The following is a 21623-nucleotide window of genomic DNA, read 5'->3' as shown; positions in this document are numbered from 1 at the left end:
ACACATTGTAATACAAAAAAAAGTGGCCAAAGAATCGATAGCAAAACCCATTTCTGTCTCCAGATTAATGGCTTGGCTGAAATAAATGGGGAGAGGTCCTTGGGGAGGGTGGGAGATGCACAAGTTGGCGGGTGAGACGCTGACCCTGGAACAGCACAAGGCCGGGGTGGGCAGCCTAGGCTGAGGAGGCAGAGAAGAGCCGAGAGGGGTCCCCAGAGGGGGCTCTGGCTGCATCCTGGGCTGGCGGGGGGTGGGGGGGGGCAGTGCTGGGCCTCACTGAGTGCTTGGGGGCGGGAGCTCTCCAAGTGCCACAGCTGAGCCCCTCCTCTGCTTCATATGTTCCTGAGGGTCTGTGCATGAGTGTGGGGGGCTGGGGGAGGGGACACAAACACAGAGGACTTTAGAAAGCAGGAAAGCAACACAAGCTTGTGGGAAAGGAGGCTGGGGGTGGGGTGGGGAACACCAACGACTATGTGTACGCCACGGCTCTCCAAAGAGGCAAGTGCCACGGAGGGCGGGAAGCTGGGCAGGGCAGGGCAGTCCAATGGTGGGGTGCTGTATGGTCAGGAGCATGACTGGAGGGAAGGACAGGGAAGGGAGACCTTCCAGCCTAACTCTCGTGGTCCTAACCAAAGGCCTGCCTGTTCTGTGGGCTCTGCTGAGCATGGCCATGGCAGCTGTTTACTTGGACCTCAGAGGGCAGACCCGGGGTGTCTTCTGGCTCTTGGGGGAGGTCCTGGGGCTTTGCATTCTGGTCAGCCCTGGCCGGGGCTGCAGCACCAAGCAGAAATGTAACTTGTGTCTGTGGCCATCAAGCCTGGAGCCTGTCTGGCCCAGGGGGACTCAGAGGAGCAGTTCTCTGCCAGTGCTGGGCTGGGGCTGGTCCAGGAAGATGTGGAAAATGGGAGCCAGGGAGGAGGCAGGGGACTTGGAGAGGCTGGGGGTCCCAGACCCATCGGGAGCAGCTGGCCCCCCCATTGGTGGGCAGACAGTTGGGGAGAGAGGTAGACTGCCTCTCTGCAGGCCCTTCTGGGGGCTGCATGCAGGCAGCTGAGTGTAGGTGGGTGGACAGCAGACCTGGAGCTGCAGGGCCGCTGGAGGACTGGTCAGCCTGCTGGGAGACAGGGCCAGGAGCTACCTGCTCAGGATCCTCCAGTCCTGGGGGCCACCCTCCCCCAGGCCAGGGGGGCTGTGCGGCCCAGAATTCTGCTGACCTGCCTGTGGGTTGCCAGGGTGAGGGGTCTTGAGGGGAGAGGCAGGTCGGTGGGCAGTATAAGGGAAGGAGTGTAGCCAGGGTCCTGGGATCATGGCACGGCAGGGGAAGGGAGAGGAGGTGCCTCTCACTGGTGGTCTGGGTGTCACTGGGTCTGTGGGTGCTTGGCAATAAGAGGGGGGCCTGTGGCCAGGAGCCCCCTGGCCTCTTTTCGGCATTGCCACTGGGGGACAAAACCTTCCGCTTGTGGCCGACAAGTGCCAGGTCGGGGCCAGAGGAGAGGTCTGCAAAACCAGGGCTGGTCAGCAAGCACTGACAAGCAGGGCTCCTGGACTTCAGAGTTCCTGGAAAAGCCCCAAAGGCATCGACCGACCCCTGCAGCTCCTGGCAGCTTACTACTGGTCCAGGTACCTCACCAGTCCCTGCAAGTTCAGGTGGTGACTTCATGCTGCCCACTGTTCCATTCTGCTCTGGGCCTCCTGGGACCTGGTGGTTGTCTTCTTTCCTCATCCTGGGAGAGGCCGCCCTGGGAAGAGAAGGCCGGCTGGGAGGTGGAGTCTCAGGACAGAGAATGTCACAGTCAGAAGCCCAGGAGCCTGGCCTTCTGTGGAACCAGAAATACCAAGTGAGTTGTAGGGCTCAACTCCAAAAAGGCAGCAAGTTGGGGTCCTCCCAGGCCAGGGCTGCACACTGGGTTGGGGGTGGGCACACAGAGCCATTCCTTCCTAGTTCTGGTGTGCATAGAGAGAACTCTCTGAGCCCTCAGAAAGGCCTGCCCTTTGGGTCTGACCCTGCAGCAGCTGCCAGCACTCTTTGTGCCTCTCTTGGCTCTGCACCATGTGACTGAGGCTGGCCAGAGAGACAGAGGCTGTTCCATTTAATGACTTCGCAGAGAAGGCCATGTCCTTTGGTGGCTGAAGAAAGTAGCCCAGAGCATGGCTGCCCAAGCAGAGCCCGGCTGCCCAAGCAGAGCCCAGGGAGGGAGCCCAGAGGTGGAGTTTTTGGGTGAGAGGTAAGCTGGGAGAAAGTCTTGCCCTCAGTGGGTAGCAGGGGGAAGCTGGGCTCAGAGAACCCTGGAACTCCCACCAAACCCCAAACAGTCTTTCCTTCTAGGGGTAACTTCTAGAGCAAGAGAAAGACTTTGCTCTTCACCCCAGTGTAGAGGGATGTAGGAACCCCTCCTCTACCTTCTTGATAGCCAGATAGGCACGTGACAAGGTGTATGGGTCCAGGAGCCACACCTGCTGACCTGCTCACCCCTCTTACTGTGTCAGTGTTGTGTGTCAGGAAGGGGGCACTACTCTGGCTTGGGCCTGGCCTCAGCCAGCTGAAGCCACAAATGAAGGCCACCCCAAAACAAACAGGACAGAGGATGGTAAAGAAAAAACCGCCACAGCATGGTCCCTGCTGTTGCCAACCTGAGGTTTCCTTCCCAGGCAGAGATAGCAGCAGGAGAGTAAGAACATGTATGCCCAACCTGTGCATCTCACCTGGGAAGGCTGGCTTGGAAGGGGATGTCTGCAAAGCTGTGGCTGAGCTGGGCGATGATGCGATCGACTTCTGCATATGGATGGGCTTCAAGGGCAAAGCCCCGGTGCTGGGCACTCTGGAGATGCTGCCGGGGTGAGACAAGCACAGGGCATTAGTTAAGGGTGGGACCCAGGAGACCTCCCAGCCCAGCCTCACCCACTGGAGGGCACGGCCATGCCAGGGTAGAGAGACTCGGCAGGAAAGGCTCAAGTGGCTGGTCCCCCACCCTCGTCCTGGGTAGGACAGGTTCTCAGAACAGTCTGGGGAGAGGCTGCTTAGGGGGAAGGGGCTCACCACATGGAGTTCCTCAAAGGCCTCTTGGCAGCACTCGCAGTACCCTTTCTTCCTCCTGGGGACAGTGCGGGCAGTAGACCGTAGGCTTGGCTCTTGGTCCTTGGGTTCTCTGGGGAGGGCACAGGGTTGGGGGGAGTGGTCACCCCTGGGGCCCTCAGAGGCTGTCAGGAGAAGCTGCTGTGCCAGGGGTCTTGACAAAAAGCCCCCAAGCCAAGGAGATGAAGGACCAAGATGGCTAAGAGGTCAGGCAGACACTTGTCCAAGGGTGCTAGAAGAGGCATGGAGGAAGGCAGGATAGCCCTGTGGGCACCCTGTTCTATCTCTGTCCTTTCCCCACCCATGCATCTCAAATCATAGGGGGTAGCGGTGGCAAGAATCCCTGTAAGAATTCCAACACTGCTCATTCCCAAACTCATATTCACCTGACCTTCAGGAAAAGAAAAGGTGTCAACGGCAACAAGGGGATGGCACTGCCCTCCTCCACCTTGAACATGCCCTGACCCTTGGCATCATCCCACCTTGGTTCAGTCTGTAACTGCCCCCTCATGCTGACTCGTCCCTCATATAGCTGCCAAGGACTTTCCATCTGAATCTCAGCCCCGTGTTTCTAACGGCCTGTAGGGCTATTTGCCTGTCTTAGCAAACTCAATGAGTCCGAAACATTCCCTTTAAGGATTTTCTAAGTTTGACTCCAAGCCCTGAAAACGTGCAGAAAAGCAATAAATTCAACTACATACAAATTTTTTTAAGAACTATGCATGGCAAAAAATTCCATTAGTGAAGTTAAAAGACAAACCACAAACCGAGTAGGGGGTTTACAGTTAATAATGCAAAGGATTAGTTTCCCTAATGGGAGGGAGTTTCCCTAATAGAGATGTGAAAGTCTCCTCTCAATCAAATCAATAAAAAAGTGATCCAAAGCCTAGTAGAAAAATGGGCAAAGGATATGAAGGAGGTTCACAGAAAAAGAAATTTAAATAAATCAAACATGAAAACATATTTAACCTCATCCTAATAAGAAAAAACAAAAATTACAATTATACTAACGTAGTTTTTAATCCACCAGACTGGCAGAGGTCAGCAAGTCTGACAGTACCAAGTACTAAGGAAGGGGTGGGGGAGCAGGTCGGCACACCGAGGCCAGTGTGTAAGTTGGTATCACCTCCATGAAGAGCAATTTGGCTGCATATAGCATTTGGACTGAGTATCTCCACCTTTAGGAACCTATTCCACAAGTTAACTTGAACGATTACAAAATTACTCTGAACAAGATTATTCACTGCAAAAGGCTGTGGAAATAATCACAAAAGACTGGAAATAATCTAAGCATCCCTCAAGAAGAGACTGGCCGGACAGAATATAGCACATGTATGACGGAATATCATGCACCCATAAAAAGGAAAAACGATGCTCTTTAGGTACAAATCAGAAATTAATCTAAGGTGTGTTAAGTGGAACAGGCAAGATGCACCACAGTGAATGTCAGAGTACTCTTTATGTAAGAGGAAACAAAGGATATTACGATGTATTCGTGTATATGTAAAATATCTCTGGAAATAGACCCAAGAACTAGAGGCTGGGTGTGTAATACAAACTTTCACTTTAAACCCTTTGTAACTCTTGAATTCTGAATCATGTACTATCCTACTGTCCGAAACATAAGAAAATTTAAAAAATTACACATTTCCTCCTACACAGGTTTTCTGCGTACGTGCACACACACTCACGAGCCAGCTCCCTCCTCCCTAGGCTCCTCCTGCAGATACCAAAGCTTCATTATCTTCCTTTAACAGTGTCTCAGCCTCTGTGATCCTAAGGCCACCCCAGGCCAAGCACCCTCTGCTGGCCCCAAGCCTGGGTTGCCTCCTGACACTCTCTGGTAACCCTTGCATCTCCTGGGAGAAGTATGAAGGGCACCTGGAGCTTCTTCTCAACTTGTTCCCCACTTCCTTCTCTCCATCTACTGCTGGTAGGACCTACAGGCCCTCGTTGGCCCTAGGAACTATCTGGCTGAGACTGCCTACCCTGTCCTATTCTCCTAGTCTATGGACTAACCATGTGACCCAAAAGTTAGAAAGAGTCTGACAGGCATCTAGTCGTACCTCGCAGCTGCATTACTTCTTCACTTTGGTTACGGAATTTTTGAATTTCTAAACATCTCTGGAGTAGGAACATCAACAAGCCTACAAGCCCTCTTGCGCCACACAATGCAGCATGTCTCCCTAACCCCCCATTTCTTAGTTCCTTCTGCTGTTTACCCCAATGGGTCTCAAACTTTGGAATTTCCTGAGAAGCTTGTGAGAATGCAGCTTTTGGGGCTCCATCATCAGCAATTCTGATTTTGTAGGTATGGGTAGAGTCCAGGAACCTGCATTTTTAACTGGACCCCAGGGGACTCTGATGGTACTGATTTATAGGTCCAACTTTGAGAAACGAGGTAATGTCCTTCTAGACACCTAAATCAAATTCTTCAGTAGGGCTGGAGAACACCAAATAAAATGGATGAACACTTCTCTCTCCTCTGGGCTAACTTCCCAGAATAGACTTCACCTAAGGAGCTAATACACGGCCATTCCCAAATCTGACCGGCAGGCCCCCAAGGGCGAGGACTGTGGCTTGTCACCAGCCTGCTCAGGAACCAGAAAGACCCACCTGGTACGGTGCGAGCTGCCCGGGGTCGTCGGGGCCTCAAACGGACTTGCATCTTTGGGTCCCAGAAAAGAAATTTCAGGAAAGGATTTAAACTGATGGTGGAAAGGACGAAACTTCCTGAAACACAGAAAACTTCTGCTTTGACTACAGTGGGGAAGAGAAAGGCTGAGAAAAAAGGGGCTACCCCAACTCCCTAGGATTCCAATCCTGGTAACAAAGTGGGCCCTCACCTTTTCATCTTTTAAGTTCTGAAACAAAACTCATCAGCTAGGTTAAACCAATACTTATGCTCTCCCTGGGGAGCCCTGGTGGTGCAGTGGTTAAGAGCCACAATGAGTTACGGCTGCTAACCAAAAGGTCAGCAGTTTGAATTCACCAGCTGCTCCTTGGAAACCCTATGGGGCAGGTCCACCCTGTCCTATAGGGTCGCTATGAGTTGGAACTAACTCGACAGCAACAGGTTTTATGCTCTCCCTGTTACCTCATTTGAATCTCTGATAACCACTTTCTAAGATAAGTGGAACAAGTGGTGTTATCCTATTTTACAGAAAATGGCATGGAGCCCAAAATGTGACTTGTCTCTTTGGTGACAGTGACATTACCTGTGCCTGCCATGTGCAGTGCAGACGCTGGGGCACTGATGGTATCTCTCAGTTGCTGCATGTAAGTCGTGACTACTTGTATTTAACCGGCTGTAAGAGGGTTTGCGGTTGAAGAAGTGTGCCCCGTCTGATTGGAAGTGAAGAAGGAAGCACCTCATTACCACCCCCCATGTTGTTTCCACTCACTCTTGAGCCACCAAAGCCAACTCTGTACTGTCTGCAGGTACTGGGAAGGGACATCAGGCCTATCTGGAAGATGAGCAGGCATGCCAGGTTCCTGGGGCTGAGTCTTCACCTGCCCTGGCCCAGGCTGAAAAACTTGGAGAATTATGGCCCCAGTAGTCTCCAGTGGGCACACATGGACTTTTTTTTAATTGTGCTTTAGATGAGAGTTTATAGAGCAAATTAGTGGACTTTTTTTCTTTGTTGTTAACTTTATTTTGAGATAACTATAGATTAAGATGGACTTTTGATCTAGTACTTATTGAGAATTGAGTCACAATCCAGGTGGGCAATAGCTCATGGAGTTAACATCATCAATGTGACCTTCCTGCTCTAGGTAAGATGGGATCACAATGGTAGACAGAGGCCACGGTGGAGAAGGTACCAGGCCGAGCAGTGAGGACAGCTGGATTCTAGCCTCGGGCTGCAATTCATTAGCAAGGTGGCTGTGTACAAGTCCCTTGATCTCTCTGACCTCAGTTCTCCCCACGAGGAAGTGTATGGACTCTCCTCGGGCTACTTTTCTCCCAGGGCTGTCATGAGATAACATGCACCAGAACAGGGCTTTGCTCGGCAAAACAGAAAGCCTCCATGGAGTATAAGAGAATCCCTGAGACCACCCAAAGCATCCTCATTTCAGCCAAGATGGTGTCTCTGACTGTTCTAGCACTGGAGCAGTAACAATTTGACAAGAAATGTCAGTACACTCCCAAGGAAAATGAGGAGCAAGATGAGCCTGGATGGAGATTAAGAATTCTCCACAGCACAGTGTTTAAAGGAGGGAAATTCACACACAAAATCATTAGCCTCTGACTCATCTTCAAGAGGAGTGTGCAATGCCACCCTCAGAGACTCCTCCTGCTCTGTGAGGACTTCTCCATGAGAGCAGAAAAGTGGTTTCTGGGGCAGGGGAAGTGCTGGGCTGAGGTGTTCCACGTCCCCATGTCAGCTCAGGGCTCCTGAACGCCTCTCCTTGGTGCAGACCTGGTGGAGTGATGCAGGCTTGGTGGAGCTAGCAGAGAGAGGAGGTCCCACTCACCTGCTCTCATCTTCAATTTTGAGGAATGGTGCCTTCAGTCTGGCCACTGGAGGGGGAGAAGGCACACATTAGCTATCTGTCTGCCCCAGTGTAGGGCCTGTGCTGCACGCACAGAAAATGGTCAGAGGTGAGGCTCTGCCAAAGCCTAAGAGCCTCTCAAGCACTGAAAACACACCGCCCCAAGCTGTGCCTTTCCATTTGGCAGAGATGAGGGACCTGCTCCCATCTCTTCCAGCCCTAACCCCTGGGGACAGAAAAAATTCCACTATTGTTAGAGAGGCTGCAAAGGGCCTGGGGCACTCCTGCGTGAGGCTTCTGAAGGCTGTCAACTGGCTAAGCATCCCACCACTAGTAGAAACCTGGCTGTGGGGGAGAAACCCAACTCCTGTCGGTTCCTGCTAAAAGCTAGGTTGGGGTAGTCAGTGCCACAAAGCCCCAGGTCCTTCCCAGACCTTTGCTCCTGGCGTCTCAGAATCCCAAGGGCCCCGAGAACACTCGTTAGGCAGAATTCTCCATGAGGGTCCTAGGTTTTTTGAGGGGAAGTAGAGAGGAAGAGGGCTAAAGAGGTTTCGTGATTCCAGTAGCAGGATGGAAGAAAAATATCAAAAGCGAAATCTGGTTCCTGAAAAAACAGGGCAAAAGGGTGCTGGAAAAACAAATCTGAAGTCAGTAAATCAAGAGAATTACTGGTAGTTTTTTTATTCACATAGATTACAGAATATTTTAGGCATTAAGAACCACTTCTACCTCTCCACGGTGACCAGGGGTCCTGTGAAAGGGGTAACCAAGGCAGGCTGGGAGCCTGGCAGACCTGACAGCCACCAAACCCCCAGAGAGGCTGGTGGCTCTTGGCTCCTAGTCCAGCTCAAGGCAGTCAGGAGCACCCAAGCAAAAAAGCAGCTTTTTCTCCTTGAGCAGCAGCAGCTCCCATTAATTACTTTTTTTGGGCGATTTCTTGTCTTTCTAATTAACTGAGACAGTGATTAAAATCGACTCCTCCAGACTTCCTTGCATTTCGAGCATGAGAGAGGTGCCAAGTGACTTTTCTTAGCTCTTGCCTGTGCTCGAGTAAATGCCACTTAAAGAGCATCTTTGGGAGAAATATCCAGAGGGAGAAACTCTCCCGCTGTCCAAGAGGAGCCGGTGAGACGGAGCCTGTCAATCTGCCCGTTTGTCAGTTGCAGGGAGTTTGGCATTTCTGAAAACCGTAGGCAGCTGTCAAAGTGCCCACCCCAAACCGTTACTGAATCAGAAGGAAAAGGATGCTTAACTTCAATTGATGCCCAAGAACAGCCAGAGGACGCAGAGCCAAAGCGACCACAGGGGGCCTTGGCTCTAAAGAAGCCCTGGCCCAGCATCTCTGACTTGCTCTTGGACATACCTCTCCTGCCCCAGAAACCCGGGACCCAGCCCCTGGGAACACGAAGGCGTAACACAACCTGGACTCACTTCCTGCCGCAGAGAAGTGAGCAGATGCTGCCACAGAGGGAAGTGTTTAGGGAGGAGGGATTGTAATTAGATGAGAAAGAACTACCACACTGACCTTTCCGTGTTCTTGACTCTGCTGCTGGACATGTTCCCTAAATGGAAAGAGAAAATAGGTTAAGGATGTGAGGGAACCACAGGGGTCGAGGTGTGGGGCCTGGGAAGGCTGAGGAGCTGTGAGTCTGTCCCACTTTGCCTCCTGCTGTTGGGAGGCCTGCAGAGCTCTCAGGCCTAAACTGGAACAGACCTGAGCCACTGGCTCCCCACCACCCGCCTTCCCAGGGATGCGCTGAATGGTGAGCACTCAGGACCTGGCCCAGCCTTCTGTGTGTGAATCTCAATAGCAGCTGACTCTGGAGAGAACGCAGTACAGTGCAAAGAGCAAGAGCTTGGGAGTCCCACAGGCTGGTGGGCAATGGATGTATGCAGTATTCACTTATAGGATGTGGCATGTATTAATATGGAGCATGTGAAAGACTGGGGCTGAGCAGCAGGGCAGGTGCTTGCTAATGGCAGCTTTTGTTCTTTTGGCACTCCTCCAGGTCAGCCTACAGGACAAGAGTGGAGACAAGGGCCATCTGCTTTCCTGTGCCTACCTTTGGTAGCCTGACCCTGTCGGTCAAAACCAACATGTAAGTCGGGGAAAAGCAAAGCTGATGTTAAAAACTCAATGAAACAAAATTAAAAGTCAGTTCAATGGTAGTGGTGGTTGGGAGACCAGAGACCTAGTGGGGATCCATGACTGCCTGCGCCTGTGGCCCACCAAGGAGGTCCCAGAGTCTCCTCCAGAGCAAACACCACCCAAAGAAGCTTCCCACGTCCCTTGTGGATCAGCAGATTATATCCGGAACTCACTCGAAAAGACTCCGGAGTATTTCCAAAATAGATTACTATGTGGAAAAAGCAAAGTGAAAATGCTGTGTATCTGCATAAAAGGGACAGACTTTATGACCTGTTTGCTTCTATATGCATGGAGTCCTGGAAGGACAGCTGAGAAACTGTTCACACTCTTTACCTCAGGGATGGAGCTTAGTGATTGGGGAACAGAAGTTGGGGGGTGGGTGGAAAATGTTTTTATGTCTTTTGAATTTTGAGCAATGCAAATCTGTTTGGCAGCAACAGTAGCAGCAGTAGCAAAACCCCCAAGGCTCCTAGGCCAGAGGCTGTAGAGAGAGGGAAGTGTAAGAGGCTGAGCACTTGGATATGGCTTGCTACTACTGCTAGTCCTGCTCCTCGCTGCCAGGCCCTGGGCAGATCTGCAGGGCTTAATCCTCCCTCAGATTCAGACCTTGGTGAAGACACCCTGGCTTTGAATTAGCCCAGGCTCCCTTGATGTGGTACACAATTCTCACCCCAGCAAAGGAAGGAAAAGCCAAACGAGAATTTGGAAGATGGCAGCTATCTGAAACCACAACACCCCCCTCACACCACCCATGCAATCTGCACGCTCATCCTCAGGTCAAGAGTGGTCCCCAGAAGGGCAGCCTAACCAACAGGCCACGAGTGTTTATGGGTTGTATTGAGGCCAGGGCTATCCACAGGCAACGCACAACCCAGGCCACAGTGAATGCCTTGGCAGGATGAGTGGACCACAGAAGGTTTCCAGGTAGCACAGGAAAGAAAAGAAAGGGTAACACAAGGCTGTGGACAGTAAGGGTTAGGTAACTGAGAGGCTGCCCTCCTCACACTTTTTTCAGGATGGACAGGAAGAAGTGGACTATGTTATTTATCAAAGTTGTCACAGACTTCAGTATTTGAGAACCATTTGTTTCCCTTTGGTTCAGCAGGATGACCTACCTCTGGCTTCTTGGGCTCTTGTTTCCTCACACATAAAGCACCAAGAGAAAGCTGCTGCACGTACATCATCATTTCTGTGGAGAACACAGAGGGCTGTGGCCAAAGGCTTCCACTCCTCATTCACCCAGCACAGCCCCTGCTTGGGGTGCAAGGACTGAACTTGCCCAGCCTAACCCACCAGCTCACACCAGCCTTGCCTGCCACCTTCTGGTTACAGGTCACCTCTGCACCTCCCGACAACAGAAGAAAGAGCTGGATCTTCTATCCCGGGAACAGCACCTAAGCTGGCTTCATGCTTTTTTGTGGCATGCAATACAACTCATATTTGAATAGGAGGTGCCTTCTGGCTCACGAAGGGCTGTAAAGTACTATTGGAGATCTGCTTCAGTAGAGCCCAAGCCATATGAGGTACGAGGACGTATCCTCAGGCGCAGCTTCTCTAACACACAGGAAGGCAGGGAATTAGATCAGGTTAGACATGGCCGAGTTTCCAGCAAGATGGGGCCCCCTACCCTGGACCAGGAACTTCCTGTACAGACCCACCTCCCCACCCCCAACAGACCTTACTACTAAAAGGTGAGACGGCACCCCTGTCAGCACCTGTCCCATCTAGACCAGCCCCCAACATGGATCAGAAAAAACCCTGGACTCAGAGTGGAGCTAGGTATGGGGGCCAGTCATTGCCAGGTGATTCAGGACAGCTCTTCTAGTGTAAATTTATTACATCCTACAAACAAGCCATACACTGTGAGGCAACCCTACAGAAAAGAAAGAACATGAAATTTGGGGTCGGGCTGAGCCAGGCTGGAATGCAGGTCACACCACTCATTCCTGGTCAGATCACAGACAGTTTACTTAATCCCTCTTTGAGTCCTCATCTGTACAATGGGGACAGGACAGCAGTGAGGACTGAGTGAGGTAACCCCTAGCAGAGTAAGGACCCAGTAAGTGGTCAGAGATACTAGGATTATTTCCTTATTTGTAAATGGGGATCATCACACGGGCCTGAGGAGAGCTGTTGTGCAGATTAAAGGAAACGGTAAGCTGCAGGTGGGGGCGTGGTCTGCTGTTGTTCAGGCTTTCTCCCATACCCTCCCACCTCTGTGAACCGGCATGTTAACTGAGCACTTCTGGCTCCCAGCTACCAGAAGTTTTGCTAAAGTCACCAGTTCTCCCTGCCCCCCAGAAGCCCAGGGGAGAAACAGTACCATCCACATGCAGAATCCTCACTCCCCAGGAGTGGGCATTGGCCAGGAGGCTGCTGCTGCCCCTGCTGCCTCCTCCACTGCTGCTCCCCTGGAAAGATGAAGCGGGGTCAGGCAGGGGCACGAGACTCTCCAAGGCCTGAGCACCATGGGGACAGGTTGTTCTGGCTTCTGGAAGCCCTGGGTCATCCACGTGTGCTAGGGGTAGGCAGACAGGGAAGAGGGCACAGTGCCTGAAGCATCTACCCTAATTGCCAGGAGGACACTCTGTCCTGTACGGTGCTGCCAATCTGCCCATATGCCCTCCTCTGGCCACTTGGTGACTAGGAAGGAATACCTGCTGATGACAGAGCTATTTGGAGGGCCTCTGTGAGAACAGCACTTAGTACACAGTACCCAAACCAAACCCACTACTTTCGAGTCAATTCGGACTCATGACGACCCTATAGGACAGAGAAAAACTGCCCCATAGGGTTTCTAAGGCTGTAAATCTTTACCGAAGCAGACTGCCACAAATTTCTCCCATGGAGCGTCTGGTGGGTTCAAACCTCTGACCTTCTGGTTAGCAGGTAAGTACTTTAACCACTGAGCACAGGGCTCCTCAGCACATAGTAAGTACATAATAAACACCAGTGAGCATCACCGTCATCAGCAGGAGACCATGCCGGCTGAGACCCTTCCCGCCCTGCTGCCCCCATCTGGCAGCCCAGTCCTCCCTCATTGCAGCAGCCCATGCACCTGTTTTGATGGCACTTTAACAACACCTCTCATCTCACAAGAGTCCTTTAACTCCTCCTCCTGTCACTTAACTTCAATGGCTCTGGATTCTCACAGCTAATTGTAAAAGATGTACAAAGTCTGCCTTCTATGCGGAGCAGACATTAACCTAACCCACAGCATCACTCCAAAGTTCTCTTGTAGGCTCTGCAGTTGGAAAGATTAAGGAGTCAAATGCTGGCTCTACCACTTAGTCACTGGGTGACGCCGAACAAGTTACTTAACTCCTCTGAGAATCCACTTCCTCACTGACAGAAGGGAATAATTAATACACACTTCACAGGGTGTGCAGTTCATGTTAGTAGTTCGGAAGAACCTCAGAGAAAAGACTAAATCCCTCCTTATGCTGTAGGTAGGAGAATAAGATGTCTGTCCCCATGCCGTCTCCCCACCTCACCTGGTTTCTGATGGCCTTCTGCAGTAGCTCCTTCCCCCTGCTCAGAGGCACCTGACAGGAAGAGAAAAGCCACATGGTATGTTGCATAGACCTGTGCACGAACAGTTGTTTACACATGTGCTGGTGAGGACACCTTGGGGTCATGTCCCTCAGAGAGCTATGAGTGGTGACAGCTGAGGAGTGGTAGAAATGAGAGCCTAGAGAACCTTTAGGAGGTAAAGGTAAAGGCATACACAATTTCACATCAGTCACAGGTAGCTGCAGCTTGGACAGCCTGGACCCTGGTGGAGAAGGGCATTCTGAATTCACCCAAGGTCAAAGTGCTACAAACGTGCTAAGCCCTCATTTAAGAATCCTTGTGCTCTCTAGTGGACGACACACAGCAAATGTCTGATTTTAGAAAAGGTTTTCTTTGCTCCTTGGAAGTGCCGTCCCTCATCACAACCCAATAGTGTAGCTTTGCGGGCATTTTAACATTTGCCTAAGGCAAAAACAGGAATGTCATCCGAGGGAAAAAGCTACAGTGCATTCTAGGTCAAAGACATGACATATGCATTGTATGAACTACCTTCAGACCTGAGAGAGAGGAAGAAGGGAATTGCTGCCTCCTCGGGTCCTCCTGCCCAAGCCTAGACCAACTTCAACAAGTCCTCCCTGTGGTACAGAGGACTCTCGTATTGTTTGTGAACCTCTGACTCTGAAGTTCCATAAAAAGTGAACATATATCATGGTCAGGATAACATGGGGATGGCGGATGCTGAGCTGTTCAGGTCCAGAGCTATTTTCAGTACCTGATTCGAATGCAAGTATAAATTAAACCACATTAAGCTAAAATCAGACACGGCCTAAAAGGGCTCACCGAGGCCTACTTCTTTTGTTTACAGAATATAGTTTTCCGGCCCCACAAAGGTTCTTACCGAGTCTACAGGTTTTTGCGAGGGTGTGGCGTGGCTGCCTTTTGGATCGGCCAAGGTTGGTGTTTCCACTCTGACCTCGCTGGGGCTGGGACAGCCTCTGTGGCTTGTTCCCCTGCTCTCTGCTTTCGCTTCCCTGCGGCTGGACACGATGTAACTCACTTCTTTGCTCAGAAAACCCTCAATTACCTGAAACCAGATCATAGAGGTGGCTTAAAACCAAAAGGAAGATGTAGGATTGTCAATATTAAGAGGCTAGGATAGGAAATCTTGGCTGCCAGAAGCTCTAGAATCAATGTCTTTAAATAGACCAAATGCAGTGCTGTACAGAGCCTCCAAGAAAACAACCGGAAGTGTTTAAGAGGAAAACTACAGGTTTTTGTCTCCAGGACTGCTCCTGATCCAATAGCAGAAGGCCATGGGCTTCAAGTTGTTTGACCAGTTTGCATTTAAACAGAGCAAAAGCACACTGAATAGGCTGGACAGGATTAAGGGTCGTGTAGTTAAGCTACCATTTTTCTGTGTTAGATACACTGGGCCGCTTGTATACTAGGTCTGTCCACTTGACCACACTATAAAAAGGAGCCTAAAACATGAAACAAAAGAGGGTTCTGGCTACCACAGTACTCAGCTGTGCAGGCATCTGCTCACCCTACAACACTATAAGTCCCTCACAGGCACTGAAAGGGTCTGACCAACATCTTTATATCCCAGAACCAGCACAGTGCCTGAAACATGACACCTCGTGTTTGTGGAAAGAAGAAGAAATGGAAATAAGCAGTGGTAAGCTGGTAAATGATTAACAATCAACTCTCGGGGGAAAAAAATACCTGCTTTGTAGCATTTGCCAGTTTCTGGGGGTAAATATTCCCACTATGACTGACTTCAAGCTACCAGCATAACATCGCTCAATGCATAGTGGGGACAAGATGTTAACAATTGGCTCTTGTGAGCCAGGACTGGCGAGCTCCAGCACCCCACTGAAAATAAGGATGGATGATGTCTCAGAAGCATGACTGGATGAGAAACCAGGTTAAAAACAAATCCTTACAGTTATGGCTTCAACGAGTACATCTACCTCCTTTAATATGGCAAAACAAATGCGAGAGGGTGGGATGGGGGCAGTTATTACATAAATGTGGTAGCTTGTTTAACCACCACAAATTCTTCTCATCCCTGTATATTCATTGCTTTACAATGTGACTTTGCTGCTGTTCCCATCAAGAGGTGGAGCCTAATTTTTCCATCCTTGGAATCTGACTTACTTTCACCAATAGAAGGTGACACAAGTCATATGTGTGAGTTCTGAAGTCTAGGCCTCAAGAGGCCTTGCAGCTGCCCCTTCACTTTCTGGGAAGGCTGTCCTGAAACCACCATGTAAGTCAGCTGGCCTAGACACAGAGCAGAAATCTGAGGTGGCCCGGCACATAGCCAATACCAACTGCCAGAGGTGGGAGTGAGACCATCTTGGTCTTTCCGGCCCAGTTGACCCTCCAGCCAAATGCAGTTGTATGAGTGAGCCCTGTGGAAACCAGCAGAGAAACTGCCCAGTCAACCCAGAGAACAGTGAAAAATAATAAACTGCATAATGCCTATGTTCTGGGGCCGTTTTTTAACACAGCAAAGATTCAATGACAGAATAGACTGAAAGTTCAAAACGTAATTAGGGGCCAGTTGGGCATATAATCCTTATATGCCCTCGGCTGAGCGCTGCATCCCTGAGTTTTGTTAGTTTGACAGCAAAGAGCTTCTGCCTTCTAAGCCTATTCATGCTGAGTTTCCCCAGTTACCAGACTCTTTTGGGCCATGCACCATCATCCTGTTTTCTAAAGACAAGTAATGTTCATGTCCACCTCTTACTAACTGTGCTATATGGTATGGTATATACTTTAAAAATAGTTTCATGGACTGAAATACAGCAAATGTTTTTTACCCAAAGTTGTTCACCATAATATAATTTATGAAAATGAGAAATAATTTAAATGTCCATCAAGCAACAATTAAGTAAATTAATAATCCACTCAATGTTATATTCCCATTACGAATAATGCATGTGAGGGTTAATGCTAGGAAAGTGCTAAGACATTAAGGTTACGTGCAAAAAGGTGATAATCAAAAACTGTACTCACAATCATAGCTGCATAGAAAATAAGCATTTAAAAAAAAAAGATAGGATAGTGACAGAAAATAGATTAGTGGTTGCCCAGGGCTGGGAGGAATGGGAGGAAAAGAGGAGTGACTGCTAGCGGGTATGCGGTTTCTTTTTGGGGTGATGAAAATATTCTTAAATTGATCGTGGTGGTGGCTGCACAAATCTGTGACTATACTAAAAACCACTGAACTATACAATTTAAATGGGTGAATTGTATAGTGTGTGAATCAGAGCTCAATACAACTGTTACAAAAAAAGAAAGAAGAAGGAGGAAGATCAGAAGAAAATAAACACATCAAATGCTGGCTGTCACTTGCAGCAGTTCTACATTCTCCAAAATTTTTAGAATAAACAGATATTACTATTCCAATTAGGATAAAAATCAGCTTTATTTAAAAGAAATGACTTATACTTAAAATTACTTTGGAAAACGTAGTGATACCACTGAAAATACCTGGAAATTAGATCAAATTCTTCTCCAGCTCCTGCTCTACAACCCACAAAGGCACATGGTATCACAGGAGAACAGCAGGTTACATACCCCACCCAGCTGCTGGATGGCCCCTGTCAAAAACTGGAGATTCTTGCCAGCAGGGAGATCCAAGTAAAAGGACTTTCCAGAAAAGGGCTGCCTCCCCGCACCTGGTGAGCTCTTCTGGCATTTTTCCAGCCAACTAGAAACTCTTAGCTGAGCCCCTAGAAAACAACAACAAAGAGGAGAAAGGTAAGGAGCTTGAGGTAAGAGGGAACACTACAAGTCAAGTAGCCCTCACCAACAGCCTCTGCATGCCCGGCCCTGGGCACACAAAGATGACTGTGAGACTAGTGTTCTATTGTCACTTGCTCAGATATGGAGAAACTGGAGTGCTCACACATTGCTGGTGAGGATGTACTATGGTGCAGCCATTTTGGAAAATAGTTTGGTGGCGCCTCAGAAGATTAAACATAGAGTTACCATATGACCTGTATCTAGTTTTCATGTTCAAGTTTCATAGCGGCATTATTTATTCAATATAGCCAAAAAGTGGAAAAAACTCAAATGTCCGTCAACTGATGAATGATTAAATAAAATGTGGTATATCTATTTTTTTTTTTTATATCTATACAACAGAAGGTTATTCAGCAACAAAAAGGAATGAGATACTGATACATGCTACAATGTGGCTGAACCGTGAAAATACTATGCTAAGTGGAAGAAACCAGTCACATATTGTACGACTCCATATTGTATAATTCCATTTACGTGACATGTCCAAAATTGATGAAAGCCATATATCTTTGGTGTCAGAAATCAAATCTCAAAAAGGAGAAATAAAATAAAACTAAATCCACACTTAGAAACATCAAAGTGAATATGCAAAACACCAAGGGCAAAGAGAGGATACTAAATGGGGGGGGCGGGGAACCTACCAAGCTTTAACTATAAAGGAACAGCTATTAACGCTCTCATAGGCATTTCAATAGCAACAATGGAACCCAGAAACCAGTGTGATAATGTGCTGAGAGAAAATAAAGGTCGACTTAGAATTTTATACACGACTAGACTATTATTGAAGAATGAGGGCAAAATAAAGACATTTTTTCAAAAAAACAAAACCCCAATTTATCACCAACAGATTCTCACTAAAGGGCTCTAAAAGATACACTTAAGAAGAAAACTGAACCCAGAAGGAAGGACTAAAATGTCAAAAATATATGCATAAACCTAAATAATCACCGACTGTGTAAAACAATAACAATGAATAGTTTGGAAGCAAAAAAAAAAAAAGATAATAATATCATTGCTAAACAGTTAGGGCTCTTGTAATACTCAGGAGGAGGTAGAAAGCTAAAAGAAGATGGAAACATGTCTTTAAAATTCTGAGGAAAAACAATTTCCAACCTAGAATTCTTTACCTAGCCAAACTATCATTCAAATGTAAGACAGAATAAAGAATTGTCAGATCTGCAAAGTCTCCAAAAATTATTTCTCATGTACCTTTCTCAGGAAGCTATATTGGAGGACGTACTCTACCCAAGTGAGGACATGAGCCGAAAGAGGAAAATATGGAATTGAGAACACAGACGATCCAACACAGGAAAGAGGCAAAGGGAATTTCACGGAATGATGAAGGGATAGTAGGATGAAATCCATGCAACAGGCCTAGTGCATATCTAAACCAGACTAGACTGCTAAGACAAATGGTTCCAGAAGGTATGTCTCCGAGACAGAGAAGAAACTGACGGATCTTCTGATGAGCTTAAAAGTATTGGGAGGTTTGTTATTTCTGGTAAAGACTGTGGAGATTTACACATAGAAAACAAAGGAAATTTCCTAGTTTACTATATGGCTCAGCTGTGAATAGCCTTTACATAATCATAGTAACGTAAACACAAAAATCATCTAGACAAAAATATATTGAGAGGATGAGGGGAGGAGGGAAATATGTATGTGTGTAGTGAAGGGGACAGAGGTTACAGAAAAAAAAAAATCTTTACTTTCCATAGCAGAAAGCCAATAGATAAAATTAAAAATGGAAAACAACAATAACAAAAAACAGTATGAACATGCTATTTAGAAAAAAAAAATACTAGAATAAACAGCTAAAAAAGCTGTAGTCACACCCTAGGGAGTGGGAATCACGAGGTATGAAAGGAAGAGCGGAAGAATGTTTTGTTTTGTGACAGACCTTGGTTATTTTAAACAATGTAAGCATAAGATTGTAATAATAATGAAAAATAAAAACCCTCCCAAATCCAGACACAGTCATATCATAGTGAATTTTAAGAACAAACAGAAAGAATAGTCTCAATTTTTCTAAAGAGAAAAAGCAGGTCATTTACAAAGGAAAAAGAGTCAGATTAATATCATTTCTCAACAGTATCTACTTTGTGTAAGAAGAAAATATTGTAATTTTTCAATGTGTTGAAAAAACATTGACTCAAGAATTTTAATGCAGCAGTGAAATATATTCTCAGGCACGCAAGCCTCAGAAAGTTTATCACACAGAGTCCTCTTTTGAAACAGTCTTGGACAAAGTTCCCCAGGAAAAAGAGAAACAGATCCAGAAGAAAGCAACAAGACTGGGAAGGACGAAAAAAACTTAGTAAATGTTACTACTGTGTAAAAGGCAACAACAACAAAACCTGTATTTGTAACAATCAGAACTAAAACTGGATAGATAGTAAAAGAAAGAAGGGGAAGCACTGCTATATGCTATAATACTTACCTAACTCGGTGGGAGTATTTTAAGTTTATCAATAAACTTAAGAAATTTATGGTGAAAATAACCATGAACATGAGTTTTAACAAATTACTATATCCTGACTCTCCATCTGCCTACTTTGTCCATAATACCAGACTAAAAGCTCTCGCTTGACCTTTACCATGAATTCCTAAATGATCCTCTCCTCCACAAAACTACTAAGGAGTTTGACAACCCAAACAGGACTAAAATTTCTCTTATTCTCCCAAGAGACTCTAGGGCAGGAGTAGCAAATTTGACCTCGCATCCCTAGTTTTAATCTGTTACCTACCTAGGTCCGGAACCCGGAGCCTAGCCTCAGCCATGGAACTCCCCGGCTCGAGCAAATAGTCGCCTGAGAAAGGAGGACAAAGCTCAACCACCTTCTCTAGCCTTCGACCGTCCACCGTTCCCGCCCCCCAAAACCCGCACAATGCCCAAAGTTCCCAATTCGGCTCCCAAGGACAGCAAGACTCAGCTCCACCCCAACCCACTCAACTCCCACGTCTCCTTCCATGAGCGTGTCCTCAGTCCCACCGCCCCCTTTCGCACTCTGTTCCCTCAACTCGTGTTAGCCCTTGGCCACCCGCTGTACATCTTTTCAATTCCCGTTCCTTCTAGTTCCTTCGCTCCCTTTGGACCTCTGTCCCCTCAACTCCCGAGACCTGCTGAATCACCTATATTCCTGTGACCTCCCCCCCGCCTTTACGGCTTCTGTACCCTCCTCCGTTTCTGCACTTAACCGTTTCTCAATGTCTACGTCCACTTTCTGACTCCCCACCCCGTCTTCAACTCTTCTGACCCCTTCCGCCTGCCTTCTTACAACTTTCTCCCCTTCCCGGCATCCGTACCCGTTCCTAGCTCCCTTCTCACACTCTTGGCTCCTTTTCGGCTTCCGTAGTCCTTCCTTAAGGCCGGCGTAGCACATCCTCCGGCTCCATGATCTCTTTCAGACTCCCAAAACCCAGGTGTTCCTCTGCATCATTCTCTAGGCGCCCTCTGCCGCGGCTTCGGTTTAAATTTCCTACTAGCTCCACCCCTAAAACACCATAATAGCTACGAGATCTGCCCTACGGTGGCCTTGGGAGGACAATTCACAATCCCACCACTTCTCCGCCTCCGTTATTGTTAGCTAGCTTTCTCCAGCTGACTCTCATTTTCGGGTTTTCATTGGCTGGAGGTATTCTGCGCATTAATGAATTTACCCTGAACCAAAAACCCAGTGCCCTCTGAGCTGGGTTTAAATGTCTAGGAGTATGAATAATAAAATAAGCCTAACGATTACAGAGCGTTTACACTTTACGTAAAGATTTCATGTACACATCATTTCATCTTCACACCTTTGTCCCCGTCCCTTTTCTCCACTCACTTACCTAACAAAAAACTGCTGAAGAGGTTGTCTTGAAGGCAGATGGGGACAGGAGCTGGTTGAATGGACATGGGAAATAAAGGGTGGAGAGGAGGAGTGTGCTGTCACATTGTAGGGAGAGCAACTGGGGTCATATAACAGTGTGTAAATTTTTGTATAAGAAACTGACTTTAACTGTAAACTTTCACTTAAAGCACAATTAAAAAAAAAAAGAATGCACACACACACACAAAGAGGTGTCTTCATTCCTCGCCTCCCATCTTTTCTTCAACCCACTGTAATTAGACTTTGATCCTCACCCCCCCTAAAACTTTTCTTGTCCAGATCAATAATGACTTCCACATTGCCAAATCCTATGGTCACTTTGTTATCCTTATGATATCCAACTTCTATAACATTGACAATCAAAGTTATAAAATACTTTCTTCTCTTGGTTTTCACTACCCAGCACTATCCTGGTTTTCACCTTGCCTCAATGGCTCCTCCTCAATCTCCTTTGCTGGATCCGACGCCACTGGTCCAATGTTGGTGTATTTCCAACACTTAGATCTTGGCCCTCTTCTCTTCCCTGTTGGCACTCCCTAGGAGACCTCATCCAGCTCCAAGGCTTTACAATTCAGCTCTATACTAATGCCTGCAAAATTTCTGTCTCTATTTCTGACCTCTCCCCTGAGCCCCAGACTTAGAGATCTACTATGTCCAGTGCCCCCTGAACATTTCCACTTGGAAATCTAGCAAGTATCTGAGCATT

At 47.9% G+C, this 21623-nt stretch overlaps 1 protein-coding gene across 4 annotated transcripts; it reads right to left on the bottom strand.

The window, feature by feature from the left end:
* Positions 1–241: 241 nt before the first annotated feature.
* Positions 242–20502, bottom strand: DBF4B (DBF4 zinc finger B). Of its 4 annotated transcripts, none has more exons than XM_049860839.1 (13): positions 20355–20502; positions 19796–19858; positions 16821–16975; positions 14131–14316; positions 13214–13264; positions 12043–12130; positions 10835–10908; positions 9096–9132; positions 7553–7598; positions 5690–5806; positions 3038–3146; positions 2704–2828; positions 242–1817 (listed from the first exon to the last, which is right to left on the bottom strand). In XM_049860839.1, the coding sequence occupies exons 2-13, from the start codon at positions 19827–19829 to the stop codon at positions 812–814; spliced, it is 2028 nt and encodes a 675-aa protein (XP_049716796.1). In that variant the 5' UTR covers positions 19830–19858; positions 20355–20502; the 3' UTR covers positions 242–811. The 4 variants fall into 4 exon arrangements, with proteins under 4 accessions (XP_049716796.1, XP_049716798.1, XP_049716799.1 ...); XM_049860841.1 differs by having other exon boundaries at positions 242–1814; XM_049860842.1 differs by having other exon boundaries at positions 242–1739.
* Positions 20503–21623: the final 1121 nt, after the last annotated feature.

This window comes from Elephas maximus, chromosome 19 (assembly GCF_024166365.1).
Source record: "Elephas maximus indicus isolate mEleMax1 chromosome 19, mEleMax1 primary haplotype, whole genome shotgun sequence".
NCBI lineage: Eukaryota > Metazoa > Chordata > Mammalia > Proboscidea > Elephantidae > Elephas > Elephas maximus.
This window is presented reverse-complemented; position numbering and strand designations above follow the sequence as displayed.

Excerpts from the sequence above, each read along its gene's own strand:
- DBF4B (XM_049860839.1), bottom strand. The coding sequence starts at position 19,829 with ATGGCTGAGGCTAGGCTCCGGGTTCCGGACCTAG. Across the intron at positions 13,265-14,130 it reads CGCAAAAACCTGTAGACTCG|GTGCCTCTGAGCAGGGGGAA; the intron begins GTAAGAACCTTT and ends TCTTCCTGTCAG. Across the intron at positions 5,807-7,552 it reads AAAATTGAAGATGAGAGCAG|GAAGTTTCGTCCTTTCCACC; the intron begins GTGAGTGGGACC and ends TCTGTGTTTCAG.